The 20,999-nt window shown below is 35.4% G+C and overlaps 1 protein-coding gene across 2 annotated transcripts in view; it reads right to left on the reverse strand.

The window, feature by feature from the left end:
* Positions 1-20,999, reverse strand: part of LOC139772658 (adhesion G protein-coupled receptor E3) — a 72,258-nt gene that overhangs the window by 21,471 nt on the left and 29,788 nt on the right. For both annotated transcript variants that reach the window (XM_071706512.1, XM_071706511.1), the window contains exon 4: positions 13,432-13,537. In XM_071706512.1, coding sequence (XP_071562613.1) covers positions 13,432-13,537 — 106 coding nt within the window. The remainder of the gene's footprint in view (positions 1-13,431; positions 13,538-20,999) is intronic.

Genomic DNA, 20,999 nt, shown 5'->3' on the forward strand with positions numbered 1-20,999 from the left:
CTCGATGAAGTCACCTGCTAATTAAAGGGCCGTCGTCTCGTCTGCCACGACCAGAACCTAAACGGAGCGGCGAGTGTGCAAGAGCAAATGAGCCCTCATCTATTAATTATCGATTAATTACCGCCGAGCACGTGCTTCCGCACGAGCTGAATCATCGACGACGATGTGGTTAAAAAACGTAAATGTCCTCGATAAAGGTCGTCGACTTAAGCGAGTCTCTCTCCCTATGATGCAGGGCACCTCTCAAGAAACGGTAAGGTAAGGTAGCGCATCGCTTCTTTATTATTTACGCAAAGGGGGTAATAAACGGAAAGCTAATATATAAGGTGTCTCAGACACTATAGATTCTAGTCAATAATTTAAATAATAAATTTAAAGTCAATTCTTTGCTGAAAACATTAAGAAGAATTATTATTTACTAAAGTTTACCGGTTTTTAATATTACATGTATCTTTGTAATTAATAAGGGACTTCGCCAAACCGATAATGTAATTTTGCATACATACATGGAATTATAATTATTGTTTTATCACGACTCTTACGAGCGATGCTTATTTCTTTAATATTATTCTCTAATTTCCCTCATTAATTAGCTGACATGAGACATAAATTTAGATACATCATAGATTTAACATTTTTGTACATCATTGTCAACTCAAGATAAAATAAAAGTTATTTTGTAGCTCACCAACCGATATATAACAGCAGAGTTGTTTGCCTCTTCTTCCTTTTTTTCCTAGGTTAAATAGATTATTCATAATATTCATTATTGCATTCGCAAAAACACGATCGCGTGCGAATTACACTGATCAAACTATGACGAGTATCGTGCGACACTTTGCACAGTATAAGAAATTATTCCACCCTTTAAAATTGTTTTATGGCACCAATAGAATTTTCAAATTCACTTATCCCACTTAATTTACGCAGTTTCATAAAATTAGAATTTCTGGGTTGGTAAGTTTTCCCTAGTAAGTCTTACATTAAAATTCTGTTGAAGTAAGGTCCACCTGTACGTAATTGAAACATATAACTTTTATATTCCTTACTAGTTAAAAGCTAAATTATAAAGTATATTATAAAATTATAAGAGTCTCATTATTTTTAGTCGGAATATTTATTATCAAATTTCAAGTATAATATTAAACATAGTAATTTTCTTTTCCGTTGACAAGAATTCCGTAGCATTCAGCCTGTTAAAAGCTATCCTTTTATCAATGCTGCGTCACCTCTCGCAAACGTTTTCGCGACAATATCGCGCGAATGAATTTTTTGTGACGTTGTTGACGGCCATAAAATGAGATCTCGATGAAAACGAACTTTGTGTCACGCGCGAGATCGTTTGTGAACACATCTGCTGCGAGCCTTTGCGTCAGTAATTTCTATTTTTTGCAAATAAATATTTATCGTAGTGACGTAAAAAAAAATTGCAACTGCTCGGAAAATAGAACAGACCCACACATAATTTTGTTGCACCATCAAAATAATTATAGTAGGTCGCTGAAATATGATAATAATGCTGTAAAAAATTTTGACATTTTAGCAATCAGTTTGAGTGTTCTACATAATTATTTTGATGGTCCAACAAAATTATTTTCAGATCTGTATCTAGCTAAATTTTTAGATACTTCAGCAAAACCGTTCTTTCCATGCATGTAAAATATTTGTAAAATGTACGACGGCAAATTCCTTAACTTATTTTATTCACCCACTTACCTTTGTGACACATTTACTAAATTTTATCCTGAGTTTTATACAATACTGCCATATATTTTATATAATTTTTAAAACAAACTATAAATATATATATTATTTTATAAAAAATATATAGCATATGTATAAATGTGTATAATATGTACATTTTGTACAGCGTAATAAACACATTTACAAATAATTTTCTAAAAGAGACACCGTCCGAAATTATGAGAGACTTCGAATGCATAGTTATATAAAAATGGTAGCTTAGGGTGAACGATGAGAAGCGTTTCTGCAACACCACCGTCGCATTAACTAGCCGGTGCACTCGGTGCACTGGCGCGATCACTGGAGGGTATAATAAAGAAAAGAGATGGGAAAGTTTCGATGAAGGAGAGCGGAACGTCGTGAACCACCTTACAGGCGAGACGTGACCGCGCAAGAATGTAAGTCGCCGTAAAAGCGGTCGTTACGATGAAATGAAGCAAGAAACCTTCGCGCACCATCGAGGTAATGCACGAGATACTTGAACATACGAGACCGTGTTGCACTTGTGGATATGTACAGGGTGTATCTGTAACATTACATGTGTCCGAGTGAATCCACTTTCAAAAATAGATTTAATCGGGAATCAGACTTTTTCCTCAACGACTTAATCGTTATTTTTCAAGACAATTTTTGAAATGCTAGTATCAAGTATCTCGAGTATTTTTATGTACTTGATGTTTCGAAATGTATAAAATACGCGTATAAAATACGCGTGCAATTGCTAAGGCAGTTTCAAATTCATTGAAATTACCCTCTGGACCGAGTTTCACGTTATTATAATACACCGTGTATGTACAACATTATCTAGGAAAGCTATTTGAATAAACGGCTGTCCGTTTACTCGGCTAGTGACAAATCCAGGATTCGTGACCCGCATAATGCGAAATCGTGTGAGTAAAATTCAATGATGAATAAAATTCAAATATGTACATATGTTACAGGTATACGTTGCGTGAGTTTACTTTAATATTTAAAAATCATATTACGGCGTATATGAATTTAACGAAAACGGCTATCAACGACAAATAATCGATAGCTTACGCAAGAGTATCAATTATATTTAGATTTAACAAAAAATAAAGAATCGATATTTATTTTTGTAACAGCTTAGAGATACACGAACAAAAAAATTTCTTGACGTCCATTAGTTCGTGAAAGCTCGCTAGTTTACAAGCGCGTCTACTGCAATGCGGATTTTCGGTACAATTTCATAACGTACAATTTCGCGAAAACGATGTGAACGCGGGGAAAAAAAGCGGATTCGGACTAGACGCGAATTGGACGAATTTTAGATGAATTTGCCGCTGAAAAATGCCGAGTTCCAAAAAGTATCGCGGACAGAAGAAACAGGTTTTATTTACACTGCGCCAATCACGCAGTAACGAAATCATGACCAGTTATCTCGCCATCGCTCCGAGCCGTTTGCTCGCGATTGGAATTTTTTCGTTACTCATCGGAGCACTTTCGGCAATTCGGTATGTTTACTCTCAAAATGAGAACGCAATACGCGGCAAAAGTATTCTCCACGTGATTGCCAAATCGAATGAAATGCAGAGAATAAATAGGGACACACGATAGAAAATAGATTCTAGCACAAATCACAAAAGAAACGTGTCTACGAAACGTATGAAGGTTTCACCGATACTCGTAATAGATGTAAACGGAGCTATCAATCACTTTGACAATTTTAGAAATGATTTATAATCTTTAGAAACTTGAACATGTGAATTTGTAATTTCGTTTCCGATAAGAGTCCCGGATATTTTATTGCGCAGCAAAAATACAGGCGCGCCTTTCAAATCGCCCGCATAACCGCGTCGCGTTTCACAACGCGATTCCGTCGTAATTTCTCGCGCGCCCGCCGCGAGACGCGGATGGAGGTGTCAGTCGGCCAATCGTTAAATTGCAGGCGCGCCGACAGGCCCTTATTGTTAAAAATCCCTGGCAACAAAGCTCGGTGTAATCGATAACTGGCGCGGATAACAAGGCCACGCGTTTCGCACCTGACACCTCGCGTCGATGAGAAAATGCCCTGACGTACAATGCAACAATGCAAGGCTTTGTTTCTGGACGGGCGTGCAACAATAATAAGCAGTCGCGTGAATAATGCCACGGACACACATCTCCCCCCCCCTCTCTCTCTCTCTCTCTCTCTCTCGATTAAATTCTAGCTAAAGCAATTTTAATTAAATTTTAACTGAGCCGTTAAAGATTTATAAATGTAAATGTCGGAATAATTTATTTTGAAACAAAAGTAAACACAATCGAGGACGCAAGGCGTGCTTCCAACTCGCGAAAAACACTTAAGCGCGACTCTATTACTTTAACTTTTCTTTGGAATTCGTAGAATTTCGAAGAGCTTTGAATACAGTTTCGAAAATGGGGCAATGGTAATTTAAGGAGGTTAAAAGAATCACAGTCATAGAAGATATGTTCACCGTCGAAGGAAAACTTACGTTACCATAAATTATGCAGCGAGATCCGTGCAATCTTCATGGGCCATTATCTAAGATCGACCGAGCCTGCGTGGGAGTTTAGGACAAAAATTACATTCGGGTCGTGGCTTTAATTCGTATCCTAAAGGTGCGAGCAAGAGGGAACGGGAGGAGAAGAGATGTGTGATTGATTTTCCATTCTGATCAGTAATTTTATTTTGCTCGGCGCCGATGAGAAGAGCAAGTTGATCTAAGAGCTCCATTACCATTCGTAAGTTGCCGCCGCTTTGTCCCTCGGCCATTTCGCGCTTAATTAAAAACTACTCAATGGAACCGGTGGAAATCTTCGTTAGTCTTTTTATACAGTCTCAGAACAGAGTGAGATTTTCTTCTCCTAAAAAAGGGGAAAAACTTTTCCCTTGTGAAACTTATCTCGTGACGGCTGGTCCTTCTTCGATATTTAATCAAACAATAATGTGATAACCATATGATAATTTTGAGACAATAATATACAGTGATATAATATATTCAGAAGCAGGTGAAACTAAATAACTGTTATTGTGTAATGAGTGGACAGAATGAGTTTAATTAAATATTGTAAAAGAAATCCGTTATTTTTATTAGTCGCGGACACGAATTTTTCATAAATTTTAAATGCCCCGAAAAGTCTCCATAACAGATATTTAATTTCCTTCTCTTTCCCGAAAAGTTTTACCTTTGCCAGGTACCAATATCACTCGAGTTTTCGAGCAAATTCGAATTGGCGATCTCCCGCGAGAGGCAACTCGGTTTCCTGACAGAACGTGAGTTTCCGATGTCGGTATATTGCAGTTGCATTTCCACGTGTCGGGGACAGACGCAAAGTTCTTACACACGTTTTCGGCGTTGCAACTCTCCCGATCCGTGTCGCTCAAGTTGGATTTCTCTTCGGGGTTTTCTCCGTTATCTCGAGACAAATCTCCATAGGATTGTTCCTCTAAATCGTAAGACTTGCCGCGAAAATCACTTTACTCCCGCAGGAGCCGCAAGATTGGGACCGACAAAACCAACGTGTGTTGGCGACAACAATGCCAGAATTGGCCAGAATGAGGTCGTGGCTCACCCGACAATCGGGTGGCGGGGATGCACACACACGCAAAGAGGCACATACGTGTGCGCTCGGAGCTTCGGCTAGCGAATAAACAAAGACAGACATATAACGTTCTTTCTCTTTTTTTCGCGCTGTATTCTCGCTGTTTGTCAGGCTAGCGATGATTTAGAATCAGATGTTAAATCGATCATTTATCAAACGTATAATGTTTGTCGTATTAAAATAAATAAAACTACTTAAATCTTTAATCGAAAAATAATATAGATATCAGAAAGATTTTTATCCAGAAACAACATATATATTATCTCCTCCTATTAATGTACCATTCAGCGATAAAATTAATAAAAACAATATTGATAATAAAATAATATGTAAGAAATCGACATAAAATAAAAATTAATTAATTCTCTAAACATTTGTAAATTTAATTGAATTTGAAGGAACGTAACATTCTGTAGTTCCATCGTAAGAGATTATACAGGATGAGAATATCTTGTATTCAGTTATCCGAATTACCCCATCACCCGATTTTTAGGTAAGTTGCGTTCTCATTCTAGCATTCATTGCCTGGCGGTTGATCGTGATTTACGCAGCTCCATAAATAGCATTCTTCCTTAAGTGAATTTCCGCGCACCGGAATTTCGGGACGAAATTTTGGGTCAGTTTGCGAATTTCAGGAAAATTTTAGTCCCGCATTTTTCGTAATTATAACGTAACAAAAAGTTAGCGCGTCCTAATATAAAAGAAACTTGCAACGCCTAGTTTTAGCTAAATTATTATACATCCCTCGCACCGTAAATTACATGCTTTTCCCCACTGAAACATCGCAAAGCTCTTTCCACAAAAGCACATTCTCGTGGCTCATTATATGCAACGATAAACGAGCGTACAAGATGCTTCATAAATATTTAAAATTTGTCAAAAGACTTGGCAATGAAACTTTTGTGTAATTAAGTTTTTATGATAATATTCTGTATATTAGAAACGAGATTATCCAGTTGGAGCAGATTAATTTTTCTCATTCCTTAGTAAATATTCTATTTTTCTATTTTTATAGTTTATTAGATAATTTTCTATGTTAAAAATCTTATTAAGATAAAGTTCAAATATTTGCTCAAGATTTTATGCAAATTAATTGTAAAACATGCTGTTTTATGCTTAGCGATAAAATTGGTAAAATTTCTTGATTTTCAACGAAATTTCACCGAGCATTGTCAAAAGTGCATTGCATTGTTTTGCAACGAATAATCGTATTATTTTAATCACGAGTTACGCGTTAACATATGACACTTTATTTTACCATACTCAAATTTCACAAAAATTTACATCTTTCGCTAATTCCTTTTTTGTCACTTTTCTATTATTATTTAAAAATAATCCGCAGATATTTTTCATGGTGTATCGATTACAGACGTTATACCGTAATCGGATATTAAAATTTCTCAGAATTGCTTGCTGTGGTAGATTTACTTAATCCCCATTTTATTTCCAACGATCCCCTCAGAAACATTAATGCAGGATGTGATATATCATATTCCTAAATGTAGGAGAAACAACGCTTCTACGATACGCATAATCGTACTAATTATAGTGATTTAATGCGCGCGTTATTAAACTTCCCCGCCCAAGAAATAACCTTTAATATCACACGTGATGGGAGGCTGTAAATCACCGACAAGTCCGAATCCTTGGTATTCGCTATCAATCTTCTTTTAACACGAATGTTCTCGCGCAAGAATTGTTTTTGCGATGAATTTACAATTTCACGTACACACGCAGACCATATTATTAAATCATACGTAAATCTTTAATATCAATTTTCAACAAATTTATAATATTAAATACTTTTTTGTAACAAGCATATTTTAAACAGCGTTTATAAAATCGTGATTTATATTAGTAGTAAACGATATACTGAGAGAAAAAATTTTCTGCATTTTAGTAAATATTAGTTTGCATACAACTGTAACTCTATTTACTAAAATGAAGAAAATTTTCCTTTTTATTAGTATAGTTTTTTCTCAGTAAATACACATATATACCAATAAAAAGGAAAAATTTCTTCATTTTAGTAAATGGAGTCACAGTTGTATGCAAACTAATATTTACTAATATGCAGACAAATTTTTTCTCAGTGTAGTTTTCTTGTAACAAGGATCAAGTTATTGATATTTAATACCCTTTTCTTGATTACACGTATGCATATAATAGAAAGTGTCTATAGTCTATATACCTGAACCATTAAAATATTTATTTTATTAATACGTTATTTTTATTTATTAATGAAATTATAATTTAATATTTATTTATAATAATATTTACCTATTTCAAAATTGATGATAATTTATAAGCGCAATTTTATATTTTATAATTATTACATAAAACCTATTTATTAATTGAAATTAAGTATAATGATTAATTTAGCATTCCAGCATAAAGCTTTCACGTATTAACATCGTTGCAAACACTATTAACAAGGACTTCAGATAGATTGGAAGGAACATTAGGATGGATTAATATCCCTCCCGTTCGTACCTTTTAATTCCGACCAAAACGTTATCTCGCCCGCAAAACTTTATCTCGCCTGCCAGCATCCCTAGCTGTGGTACAGAGCTCGTAAACGTGTCTGACTTAATGCGGGACGGCGATATATCGAGATTGCGAGCTGCACACGGAATGCACTACTGCTCTATTGGACGGAACCGGAAACGCCGTAGGAATGTAAAGTATACAATGTAAACATGGAAGTTGCTTCGTCTACATCCATGATATATTTGGATATGTAATAATGCTTCGGTAAATGAGAATTTAGAAAGCTTGTTTCTTTTTGTAGTAGCTAGGTAACATTAGCAAAATGGCACTTCTTTTTTTATTCTAAAATTTTATTTATTTTATAATAAATTCCTAATAACATTCGCAGATTCTTTTCTATCATATTCTCTACTGCGGTTATTAAAAATCTTTTGCGTTCTCCTAGTTACAATAAAAAAAAGTTTTTAATTATATCGGGATATAGTAAAAAGCCAACTTTTTTGTTAACTTTTCGCTTGTTTCACTACTACTTTACTTATAATACTTTCAATATTCTTGTGCAATATTTATCTTAACTTTTCTAGCTATCTATATTCTTCATTTTGCCGATACTTGCCCCGGACTATAATAAATCTTTTTCTTTTTCTTTTTTCTTTATTGCCCCCATTCTTTTTTACTCTCTTCGATTTTCGCAGAAACGAGCACCGCATGTCAAAACTACTCGAAATCGGGACCAAGAAAATGCGCGAGGGGTCTCGCGGGTTGAATTAATTTATTTTGCGCCCCTCTTCTCACGAATCCCCGAGGCGGGTAACAATAAAGCCGAATTGCTTCGTGACGGCCGTGAAATTACACACACAACCGACGGAGATTTATCTCCGTCAAGCGGTATGACGAAGTGGGATTTTGCCGTCTCTAATAAACTCCTCCCCTGCTCATTGCATCTGTCTTGTCGACGGAAAATATCGTTATTGATATTCTATTGTCGGATATCTCTTGTCGGATAAAAAATAATGTCAAGCTATTTCACAAACTTGTCGACTTTTCAAAATGCTGATATATCACCAGTCGTACATTGAGCTGCTAGTCAGAATAGTATATATTTCATTGTTAAATCTATAATATTTAAATCTATAAAAATAACTCTTCTTCTTTATGGCTGTATTCCGATATTCACTGTCAGTACTAAAAATCTATATATTTCTATATTTTACGTCACGTATACCATAGATTTTCAGTACTGACAGTTGCTAACAGTAAATATCGAAATGCAGCTAAAATAATCTTATAGTTTTATTCCTTATATCTTTTAATTATAATTATGCAAGATATCGTACAAGCAGTGTACTTCAACAACGTGTTCTAGAGATTAATTAGTACCGAAAATTAGTAAAATTTGAAGCGAAAATGTCAAGGTTAGGTTGAAGTTTAAGCGTGTGTTACAAATAATAGAGTAATCAATAACAACCAGCTGATATTGTTAAGTTGGCCATCATTAGCAAGTTTTAACATGCAAGAGACAAACCAAGGTTGCGTGCCAATCGATTTGCTATTCCGCGACATTAAACGTTTCGTAAAATAAATTCACACTGAACATTCTGTTCTTTGCATTTTAAATTAATTATTAATAAATCGGTCGAGTTTATCACGTCCTTTTGTTACTCGAATCGCTCGACCAGCGAGCTACATGTATTCAGCACGCGTCAGTCCGAAAATTGTGGATAAATTACGTTTACATCGGCGAAAAGTTCAAAGCGCAAAAATATATTCGAGTCTAGGCATCGATTGAGGAAATAATTATCGCTCGTAAATGTCGCAACGGAATGGTGATTAAAATTTTCCATTCCCTATCGCTTTGACTCCTATTAACATCTAACGAGTAAAACGCGCGATGTGGCTTCGAAAAATTGCCGTCGCTTCGACACGTTTACGTTAGCGAATTAATTGTGGAGTTAATCGGTTGCGCATATTGATAAACGTTACCCGCTAAATAATTATTCACAGAAAATGCTCGTATCTCGTGCAAAGAGATAATAATGGGCGGGCTTGCCACACAAATTGCCGCCCGGTAATCTTGCGTATACAATAGCGTGCAGTGTACGTTATCATTTATATATCCATTAAAAAAACAGATTATATAATTTGCACGTGTCATCTAAACTTTGCTACTGATGATCAATCTGTCAAAAGCAGCTGATTGCTGTAGTCAGTAGTGTATGTGTATCAACCTGCATGTAGCAAGCATGTAAATGCAAAATAGCTGAGCAGGAAAATCCAATATTATCTGAACTGAGAAAATCAATAACAGATGATAGATCGGTATATGCGTGTAAGCGTAGTTACTTGTATTGTGCACGATCATTGGGCAGCATTTATCCAACTTATGATTCGTAAACTAATGCTTCGAGAGCTATCAGGATTTTCGATTATAATTAATCTCTAAAATATAACGAGTTATTAATTGTCAGAATAGTGTGTGCTGTTAAAATTGCACGATGTATAATTGCGAGGTGTATTGTATGCATAATAATATTTAATCGATTTCTATTACATATCCCTGTACTGTAACATTATTTTAATGTCACATCAATTTTTCCTTGCAATATGATTTTATATTTGCATCAAGTTTAATATTATGTTAGAAACTCGCTCATACATACATACATTCAATGCAAATTCGTCTTATACATACTGACACAAGACAAGACCGCAATTAGGGAGTTACACGGAAGGGCGGCTTGTCTCGAAGGGACGGCATTCTGACCTCGTAACATCTAACGCGTTCGCTCGTACACCTCCGTTGAGATGAATCTTTTTTTTTCTCGCCTCTGCTGCATGTACGAGTACGACGAGATATATTGCTCGCGTGTAGGGTCTTTCTTGGCGGCGAGCTTTGCCCAGTTCGTGGTCATGAAATTTAGCACCTCGTAGAAAAAACACTAACTCGACTTAAATAACCTTCTCTTCTTTTTGTTCATGCGTAAAATCGCCGATATATTTCCGGTTTACTTTCTTTTTATTCGTCCTCTATCCGTTATTTATTGATAGAATAAAATTTAAGGGCCAATTAGTTCTATTTTTTGATGGTTAGGAAATTCGAAAAAGAAATACGTCTCACAAATTTTATTATACGGCTATTTCCCGTGTGTGTGGATGATATTAATTAAATAAAATTGAATAAAATAAAAAAATGATACAGATTTCATTATACAAAAAACCGATAAATTCTTCTGTGAAATTTGCACAAAATACTTGCTAGACTTATGATGTTTTAAATTAAATGTGTCATATATATTTATAAATTAATTATTTAGATTGAAAGAAAAAATATATAATTAATTTTGCCCGTATCATATATGGAATTTTATATTCAGGAATTTTCTCTACTTTGGTAAATATCAAGCAAAAAAAAGATGAAAATATTCTGTTACGATAGCTTCACATCAGAATTAATGAATATGAAGCCGAAAATATGAACTTGAATTATATATTACATGGGATACATTTCGTTTTAAAAATATAGGCAAAACACGAGATCTCTTCATATGTTACTCGCATATGAAAAGATCTCGTGTTTCGGCTATATTTTTAAAACGAAATGTATCCCATTAGAGGATCTTCAAAGATCAAAGGCCACGATTTGCAACTGCGATGAATAACATTTGACCTAAAAAGAATCTCGTTTCCATGCGGATTTTTTCGGCACGCATATATTATATATGCACGTATATATGTGTATTTTTATTTTATATACATATAATATGTGTTCTGTCTCTATTTCTGTAAAGAAAAATATATCCGTTGCAAGTGCAGTGAGTCTTTTCTTTATCTAAAGGTGAAGAAACGAGAGCGCGCTTGTTTCTTCGTTGTTAAATCTAAGAGAAATTCTCCTCTCTGTTCTTTTCAAAGCAGGCATGGCATATATACGTTTTTCATTTCCGCGGGAAGAATGCAATGAAATTTACTTTTGCCCAGTGAATAATATTCACGATGTTTTTACGACTGACGAGACTGGCACGTGGCATTTTGCGTCTTTTATTTTTTATGCGTCATTATTATACGTGGCTAGTAATTAAACATCGCAACGTGTGCTCAATAAAATTCGCAAAGGATATTTGCTTGTAAGCGCGTCCCTTTAAAGAGAAACTATTATGTTATTATTCTAAGAAATGTTGTAAATTACTAAATTGCAATTATGTTTTTATCACATTTTCGAGTAATTTAAATTATAGTTTATGGAAGACCTAATAGTTTTTTAAGATTTAATGGTAACATTGTATAAATTTTCTGTATATATTACGCTCTAACATTTCACGTGAAAAACAAAACTTGCTTCATTACGTTAGTAAAAACGATAATGAAATCGCGATGATCAAATTTCCAGTAAATTTAATCAACAAAGTTAATTGATGTATATTTTTCATTATTTCGAATTAAAAATAATTACAAAAATAGTATACCTCAATAATACGGATGATTAAACAGCGTAAAAATAGGATGATCAATAATGCCCTTTTTAATCTCATCGGAGTCATTAAAGCAATTTATAGCTAATTCAACGCGACCGCCAGGGTAGCATGACAAAATTAACGATATCATGCGCGATATTAAAATCCGCAATAAAAATAGATGAGAAAAATTTTTGGCACGAATCCTGATGTCGTCAGTGGCGAAAAGCCCGACGTCACCGACACGCAATTAAAACTTGGAAATAAGAATGCCCGCTAATTTCCGCTTTGAGTTTCTAATCGACGCTTCCCAACGTCTTCCTACAACTTTTCTCTCCTCCCGTCCGCGATATAGTCGCTCGAGAGAGAGAGTCCGGAATGCTTTCTCCCGGTTTGTCGGTAACCGGCATCGCATTTCGCCGGGAGAATTCGAGTGACAATGTTAGGCATCCTCGTATACGAGAACGCCTGACATCGCTCCTTGGATGTTTCCGAGCGAAACGAAAGAAGGAACGGACAAAAGAGCGAAAAAAGAAGGATTCAGGAATCTGTCGCGTTTCGCGACGAGCTTGCGGATTCTGGAGCTTAATTAAAGGGGATTCAAGTGCAGAACATTAGACGGTGGAAGTCCCGACGAAAGCTTTTCTCGCAACTCTCGCCGATGTGCTGAGCACGAAACGGAATTTCTCTTTCTCTCTATCTCTCATCTTTATCTCTGTGAAAGCGGAAGAACCGAAAGCAGCCACCGGAATTCACACCTCGACGGATCTAAGTCGATTTTCGCATTATGTTTGTACAGAGAAGGATCCGCGGAGGAAACACAAATATTTCACTAACAGACACGAGAGGTAATTTTAAATGAAAAATGTTGTATCAACGTAGTTCTAACTTTTTTCTAGTTATATCTGGGTAACCATTACAGTTCAAATCTGTCAGGTATGACATGTCAAGCGAATTTTCTTGATAAATATGATACTTTCAAATAGTTTTTTAATAATCACCCATTATTCGTGATGTATGCGAAGAATGTTATTACATTTTATAGTTGTATTTTGCATAAGGTGTAGCTACGGTATTTATAAGTTTTTCATATATATAAACCTAAGATTCTTCAGAAAAGGATTTTGTATAATAGACGAGGTAATTGTTTTATAAGATAAAAATAGAAAAACGTAAAAAATACCTGTACTCCTCCAGCTCCTACGATGAACAATAGCTGAACCATGAAAAGGGCTGCCAAGAGATTCATCAGGGTTGTCCCTGCTAGGCTTCTCAAGTCGGAGAAGAGGCTAAAACACAAATACAGCCAATTAGTAAAAGATTCACTGACTTATTAATAAATATAGGGTAAAGCTTTATTCAGACAATAAAAGAAAAATAATGTTCACACAAAGCTTTTGTAATTAAATATTAACTCTTTCCTAAATATATCTTAACTTGAATTTTAATTAAGAAATAATTTATCATTTTCGGAAAATGATTAGCGAAAGGATCATTAAAGAAAAGTATTTACAGCAGAAAATATCGAATTTCTGTGAAATCGAATAAAGAATCGTAAATATTCGAATGCTTGCCCACGAGCACGTTACATTATTCTTGTTAGAATGATAACGTAATATAAAGAATAGACGCGGAGAGAATGTGAGGGTGAACATAATATATTACGTCCGCGCAATAGCACACGTTCGTGGGAGAGATATCTCGATATCGCGAAAGTTAAACGTTCAACAATCGTACGAGAGTTCGCGCAAAGAAATAAGTTTGGTAATCGGCAATGACGTGTCTTGCAAGCGAAGAGGTACCAGTTGCATTCGCCCTCGTGTATCAACCGAAAGGCAGTGCAGTTTAAATTTAAAAGACGATAATTTTGGTAAAATTACGAAAAGTAAAAAATTTGAATCTTCTCTTAGTTTTAAAACGACATACTTTTTTGACTCTACTCAAATCTTTGATTAGTTTGTTAATGAAGAAATTATAGCGTTATTAAGCTTCAATAGATTTTTAAAAGTTATAACGATAATATTAATGATTATTACAATAATAATATATTAACAATGTACAAATAAAATATCGAAAAATGGAAAATCTTATCTAAAAGCGACACAAAAGCATCGTCATCATTATTATACGACAGATTTATATTTTCATATCTTTCCCATCATATTAAAAGAGAGAAATTTTAATTAATAAGGAAATTAAAACGTGTCGCTCTATATTTATTACAATCAGAGTGTAAGCGAGCCGCGACGAGGATCGGAGGTATACTCTTAAATTATGGATTTGCCCCGCTTTTCGGTTGCCTACAATTAAGTGTCGCGAACCGTTCGTGCAATCATCCTCGTGAATAATTCGTCCGTTCCGTGAATAATTCATAAATCGTTGCCGAACGGTTTCTAGCGGGAAGGAATCCGCCCGCTGACGGAAACAAAGGAACGATCGCGATAGAGAAAAGTTACAAACGAGAACTATCTCTCTTTCATCTCAAAGATGAACGAAAGCGAAGTATTCCGGTCAAAGAACGGCTACCGCAAAAAAATGTGATTAATAATAAGGCGATGGGGCAAAGGCAAGAATAACGAACTTATATCCGTAGCAAAGATCGAGCTTGAGGTATCACCCTTGAAAAATTACCGTAAAAATTGTCGGTAAAACGCAGTCTCTAAAGGACGACCTGAAACGTAGCGATTTAATATCTAAGAAAAAAAATGCTATATAGAGAAGAAAGAAAGGAAAAAGAACGGTTCAATAATTCGGAAGCTTTTTAAGAGATATATATTTTTAAGCGGTACGACAATTTTTCATGATAAATAGTGATATTAGAATTACTAAGTCAATTTTATTACAAGTACTTAGCTCTGTATGTAATTGTCAGCTCTGTAAGAAAATTTCAAGACTCCATCAAACACAACAACTTTATGAAATATAATAAAATATAAAAGAATATTCTTTTACATTAATTATATATATTTTCTTACAATAAAATGTCACCATCTATTCTTTTTTTTTTACAGAACGGTGTCTCGCAAATACAGCGCATAAATTCATATTAGTATGACGAGAAATGCACAGACTTCGCGAATTTGTTTGATTTATTCGCCGTTTGCGTGGCATCGATATTCGGTTTATGCAGAGGGGAATATCGGCATCCCCTTTTCTAGGTCGCCAGCTGGAAGCGAGAGGCATAAATCCACATTGTGTACGTACATCACGCATGCATGTACTTGATACATCACCAATATGAGAGGCTAAGCCGCACGTAGGCTCTCGCGCGCGATCCGTCCTTTCTTTATTAAAATTATGTTGCATCGACCCGAAGGAAATATCTCGCGCCAAAACTAACGAAATGTAATATATTAAATAAGGATATGCATAATATATGAGTAATATCAATTATGCAATATTAATGCAATATTAATTAAAATGAATAAAATTCATGCTTTTAATATCCTCGTTGCAAACGAATTGAAGACAAAGCTTCAATGACTATTGTACGATTAATAATTATTAGTTTAGTTAATATACGGATTATTCTGATATTATATACTATGCTTTATGTATAATTAGAATGCAATTGTAATTACATATAATCGGCGAGTTTAATAAAATATGAACGCAAGCGAGCTTTCCAATCGCGCTTTACGCCATTAATACGAGTATATTGCAAATATTTCCCAAGGCGGCCTTGACTGAAGCGGCAATGAAAAACGATAATGATCCCTCGACTTTTGCGTCTGTCGACGCTTTTTTGCCAGTAGGTACTCGGCATTGAAAGTTTTATCGTTTTATGAATTATTCACGAAGGTGGACGCGCGGAACGAGAGATCGCGCGTAGACTTTCAACAGGGACAGTCGAAACCCACCTCCGGACCGACTCTCCGGAGATTTTCCTTAAAACCGTCCTTTATTTCTCACCCCTTAACGAGAGCCATTTAACGTCAAATTTGATTATCTCACGGCGGCTTCTTCGTACATAGCTATTCGACAAACTTCATTATTATCCGCCCATCTCATCTATCTCAGTCATAACTTTGAGTCCAAATTTGAGAAGAAATTATATCTCAAGGCTAATTGTATCATCGACACAAACTTGAGAGATAATTAAGGGGTTAATCCTGTAGTATTCATTTTAAGTCACCTGTTTTACATGACATAATATGTATGCGGAAAACAATTTTAATCATTTACATCTGCTTTTAATAATGCGTAAATAATTCGTAAATAAACGAAGGAACATAAAAACTGATGCGAAATGCAGCTACCTATATTTTAATAAATATCCCAATTTACTTTTCGTGCAAAAAGATATTATTTAACAAGTGTTTTTAATCTCATCACGTGTGAAAATTTGTAATGCAATTGGAATATAACTCGATATATTCACCTAGCAATAGCCTCGAAAGTTGCGCAATAAACGTCTGAGTTCCAGCCGCTAATGCTGATATCTCGAAGGACGACAGCGCCATTAAGGGCAACGTCGCTGATAAGCAGCGACATTGCGTCGCGATTTATCAAGGCTCCGACAGCCGCGATCGGAACTTGGGAAAGACTCCGCTTTTTTCATTGAACCTATAATGACGTGCGAAAGCTCCTAATCTTAATTTTTAATCTTTGACCTAAAAACCATCAATCGTATATTGCGAAACGCCATTAATATATAAAAAATGTAATCATATTTTATAGATGTATATAGAATATCTTGGCTAAATTAAATTTCGAACTTTACACCGGTCAAATTTCCCTTAGAGCAAAGAAACTTTCGCCCATTACTTACTACCCATGAGACTAATAACTAGTAACCTAATTTTCGTTTTTATTATTATTTATCTTATTATCACTCATCCGAATCTAATTTATACTAGGAATGGCAAAGGCACCAAGTTTTCGTCGGAGGCAACTTCGAGAAACTAAGCCGGACTTACAAGTTACCTAACAACTTCGCGCCCAAAATTTCCCGATCCGTTCTTCCCCTGAGAAGAGGGCAAGACCTCTCTTACGTCGTGGATCGACTTGCGCGAAACTTTCCTGCCCCCGTCTAATGTTTTTCCCGCAATATACTAATTATGTACTTACTTACCTCGGGCTTGATACATGAACGTTCGTGTTTATCTATAAGACAAACTTGATAAAAGTGCAATAACATACTCAAATATTTGCTTATCAAATAATTTCGAACTCACAGTTCTCATGTTTCCCCTCCTTTCTCTCTCTCTCTCTCTCTCTCTCTCTTGCTTTTCTCACGATTTATCGTATTTATGGTTAACTTTAAGGCCAGAAATATTTGCGAAATCCGAAAATATACGGATATTTTCCGCGAACTTTCATCTCGATGACGACTTTATCAAAAAGCGGCCACGCAAAAGCTAACGAGACAGCTATCGAAGCATTATTGGATATCGATGGTAGAAGCCACTGTAATCACATATTCAAGACAGTTTGATCGAATTTTCGATAAAGGATACCAGCAGGCAGAATTCGGGAGATCGTCAATTTGAGTTACTTGGCCTTCGTGAAACTGCCTTTGAACTGAAATGCCAGGTTGTCGATAGAAATTGTCTGCACGTCAAATTTCAATTGACAGAGAAGCATTTTCGGGAAGAGGGGAAGAAGAGCGATATAGAATTAAGAAATCATCGAAATTTCAGTCGAAAATTCCAGACAGAGAGACACGGTCCCTTATATCGTACCTTCTTGGAAATGAAATCGTTATTATCGTTATTATCTATTACCTATTATTTTTATTATTATATAGCTATAACTGTAAATCTTATGAGAAATAATATTGGTAAATATTTACCCTTAGCGACGGTTAAAACTTTCTGAAGGTTATTCAGGAGGATAACCTTTATAATATATGTGAAGGAGAAAGTCATCGAGGGTGGGTTCGTAAGGATAAATATTTACCTTTATTAACGTAACTTAATAATGCACTTCTTATCGTCTACAATGTCTATATTATTTTAATATTTCTGTCAGTCTCGCTCCTTCCATTATTTTATTTCTTCGTCAAAGGTTTGCACCCCAATTTCGTGTGATATAAGGCCGATAGTGGAATGTGATGTTGTTTTGACATCGCAGACGCCACTAATGGCGAACAATCGGGGATGCTATAACGTTTTTACCACCGACGGGGATCGTAAAGAGGCATGTCGTGGGTGAAACTGTCGCGGCAACGACGGCGCTCGACTTTACTTCGCATTTCCGAAGACCAACAGAAAAAACCGATCGTCGTACGAGGAAAGTCCTTTAAGATGATGAGATCCTCTTTCGCTCCCTTTTAGATATAAATCGCACCCGGGGGGAGACCCGTAACGGTTCCTTCAAGTTTGTCGACATGAAACTTTCAAGCTTGTTAGCCCGAATCCTTTCACCAGCAAAGCCCGTAACAAAAAAAGCTTACGTATCTGATCTTAAAAACACAGGAATTATGGAAATAATATTTCCACGATTTACATGTTAAGAATTGTAAGCATCTTATAATGCTTATAATGCTTATAATGCTTATAAGCATCAAAGCGTTTATAAGCAGCCCAGAACAGATCGAATATTATAGTTATTAGGTTATTATTTAATAACTATACTTATTATACTTACGATACTTATTATAAATTCATTGTCTTTATTGCACGAAGTCTATTAAATTAATTAAATTGTTCAATTGTCTTTAAAATCTCAATTTTAATTTTAATATTTCCAATTCTGATTTTAGTGAGTGATATTTAATTAATAATTTAGTTAATTTTTATCATTCAAAAGTTGCCAAAATCATCTTGAAACTTGGACAGTTTGTGACATTCGGCAGTGTCATTGCGCAGCTGTCGCTCGCTCGTAGATTCCACGGTTCCGTTATTTCGCGTCACTACCGAGACGCGTCGCAAACGAATCGAATTTTACAGAGCGGTTGTTTTTATTACGCGCGCGCGAGACGGATTTGCAATGGAAATCCCGAGGACCCAGTGTTTTAAACGGCGCGACCATCAAAAATCAACTTCTAATTCGACGCATCGAGCACACTTTTCGATCGAAACGCGCGGATGCGTGAAATGCGATGCTTTTTCTACAACGAGAAAAACCGTTGGCACATGAATAATAAAGCAATTTTGCCGAGAAAAGTAGAAACAATAGTGATAATTATGTATTTTTATTAAAAAATTTCTGAAATCTAATTTAAATCCAGTCCAATTTCCTAAAAAAAAAAAAAATCACAGATTCTAGTTTAAAAATCTGTGAAGATAGTAGCATTATATTCATACAATTTTCGTTAAATGAGCATCTTTAAAACGTTTGAAAACATGATTTTTTCTTCTCTGCGAGACGAATTCGATAATGATACTATCAAAAACTTGTTGCAATATTGTAAGGAATGATTTATATAAAAATAAAGAAGATAACTTCCACAACGGTAAGACAACAAAATAAAGTTTTAAATTGTAGCGAGTTAAATCCTTTTCATCAAATCCGCAAAGTGTTAACCACTATTCAATTTAAATTATAACTTAAACTTTCCGGCTCTCATAAAGAGAATAAAATCCGGCTGCGCCGCTAAATGTTGCATTATTTTTCCAACGGGAAATGCTTGACTACACCACCGGGTGGAAAAGAACGTAGCGCAATCGTTGCTACGGTTAAACTTTATTTTCCCGTTGGGTCATTGAAAATTTACGACCGCAGGAAGTTACTTGAAAACGCACGCGCAAATGGTGTGATTTCAGATCTCATAGATTTCGCAAATAGTAACGCATTGCGAGGTTCTCACTTATCTAACGAAGTCCAGCGTACTTCAACGATTGCCGATGGTAACCATTTCCTCTATGGGGAATTAATTTGAAATGGTAAGTTGGAATTTCGCCGTCTCATAACATTGAATTTCTTTAAATATTTATATCGCGATTTCTTGTTAGCCAACTTTGCAGATATATTGGAATTTTGTGTAACATGTGAAAAAGATAACAATTTTATTTTTAATTTGACACACAAGAACCTAAAAAATAATTTTCTTTTCATATTTAAATTAGAAAAATATTCTTAATTCGTCGTATAATAATTTTTAACTCATTTTTTACGTGCTATTTTTCTAACTAAAAAAGAATAACTATCTAAAAGCATAGCAATTGATATAACTAACAGCAAAAAACAAAAGTAGAAATAATGATCTTACTTAAAAGGGGGATTAATAAAAGAATAAATCATCTCGCGACACATTTTGGACTATTGGTTAGACTATTTCGCGACTTCCCGGCCATGAAAATCGCAGTAGATGCTTTCGAGATTCCTACGCGTAGACACCGCGCGTTATTTCGCGGTACGCTTGTCGAGTTAAGAAGTATAAATTGCGCCCAGCACAGGCTTCTCGCCGTTTCCAGTCCGTAAAACACGAGGAAAGCAAGAGCTGCGGAGAGCTTTTGAAATTCAACCCGTCGCGTCGCGTCATCCCCATCTCTTTCGTTCGCGTATCACGTTGTCGCTTTATAACCAGCTGACTTTTCATACTTGCCATGAAATCGTATCTCTCTCGTTCTTTCTTCTTGGCTGTTTTACTAGACTCGCACGTATCAATCATCTGAATTTCTAAAGCGAAAACTTGGTCTCGTCAACGGGACGATCGCTAATTAACTTCGCAAGCTTCGCATAAAGCGCTTTATAATTTAACGGAACTTTAATCTGCCTGTAATTACCAAGTTATTTAAGTCGGCTGTTACCAGCCTCGTGTCAGAAATGACGTCCAATTAAAGAAATTGCGCATCAAGAAAAATA

This window comes from Temnothorax nylanderi, unplaced genomic scaffold, assembly GCF_030848795.1.
Source record: "Temnothorax nylanderi isolate EJ_2023f unplaced genomic scaffold, tnyl_v1.0 TNYL_tig0052_pilon, whole genome shotgun sequence".
Lineage (NCBI taxonomy): Eukaryota > Metazoa > Arthropoda > Insecta > Hymenoptera > Formicidae > Temnothorax > Temnothorax nylanderi.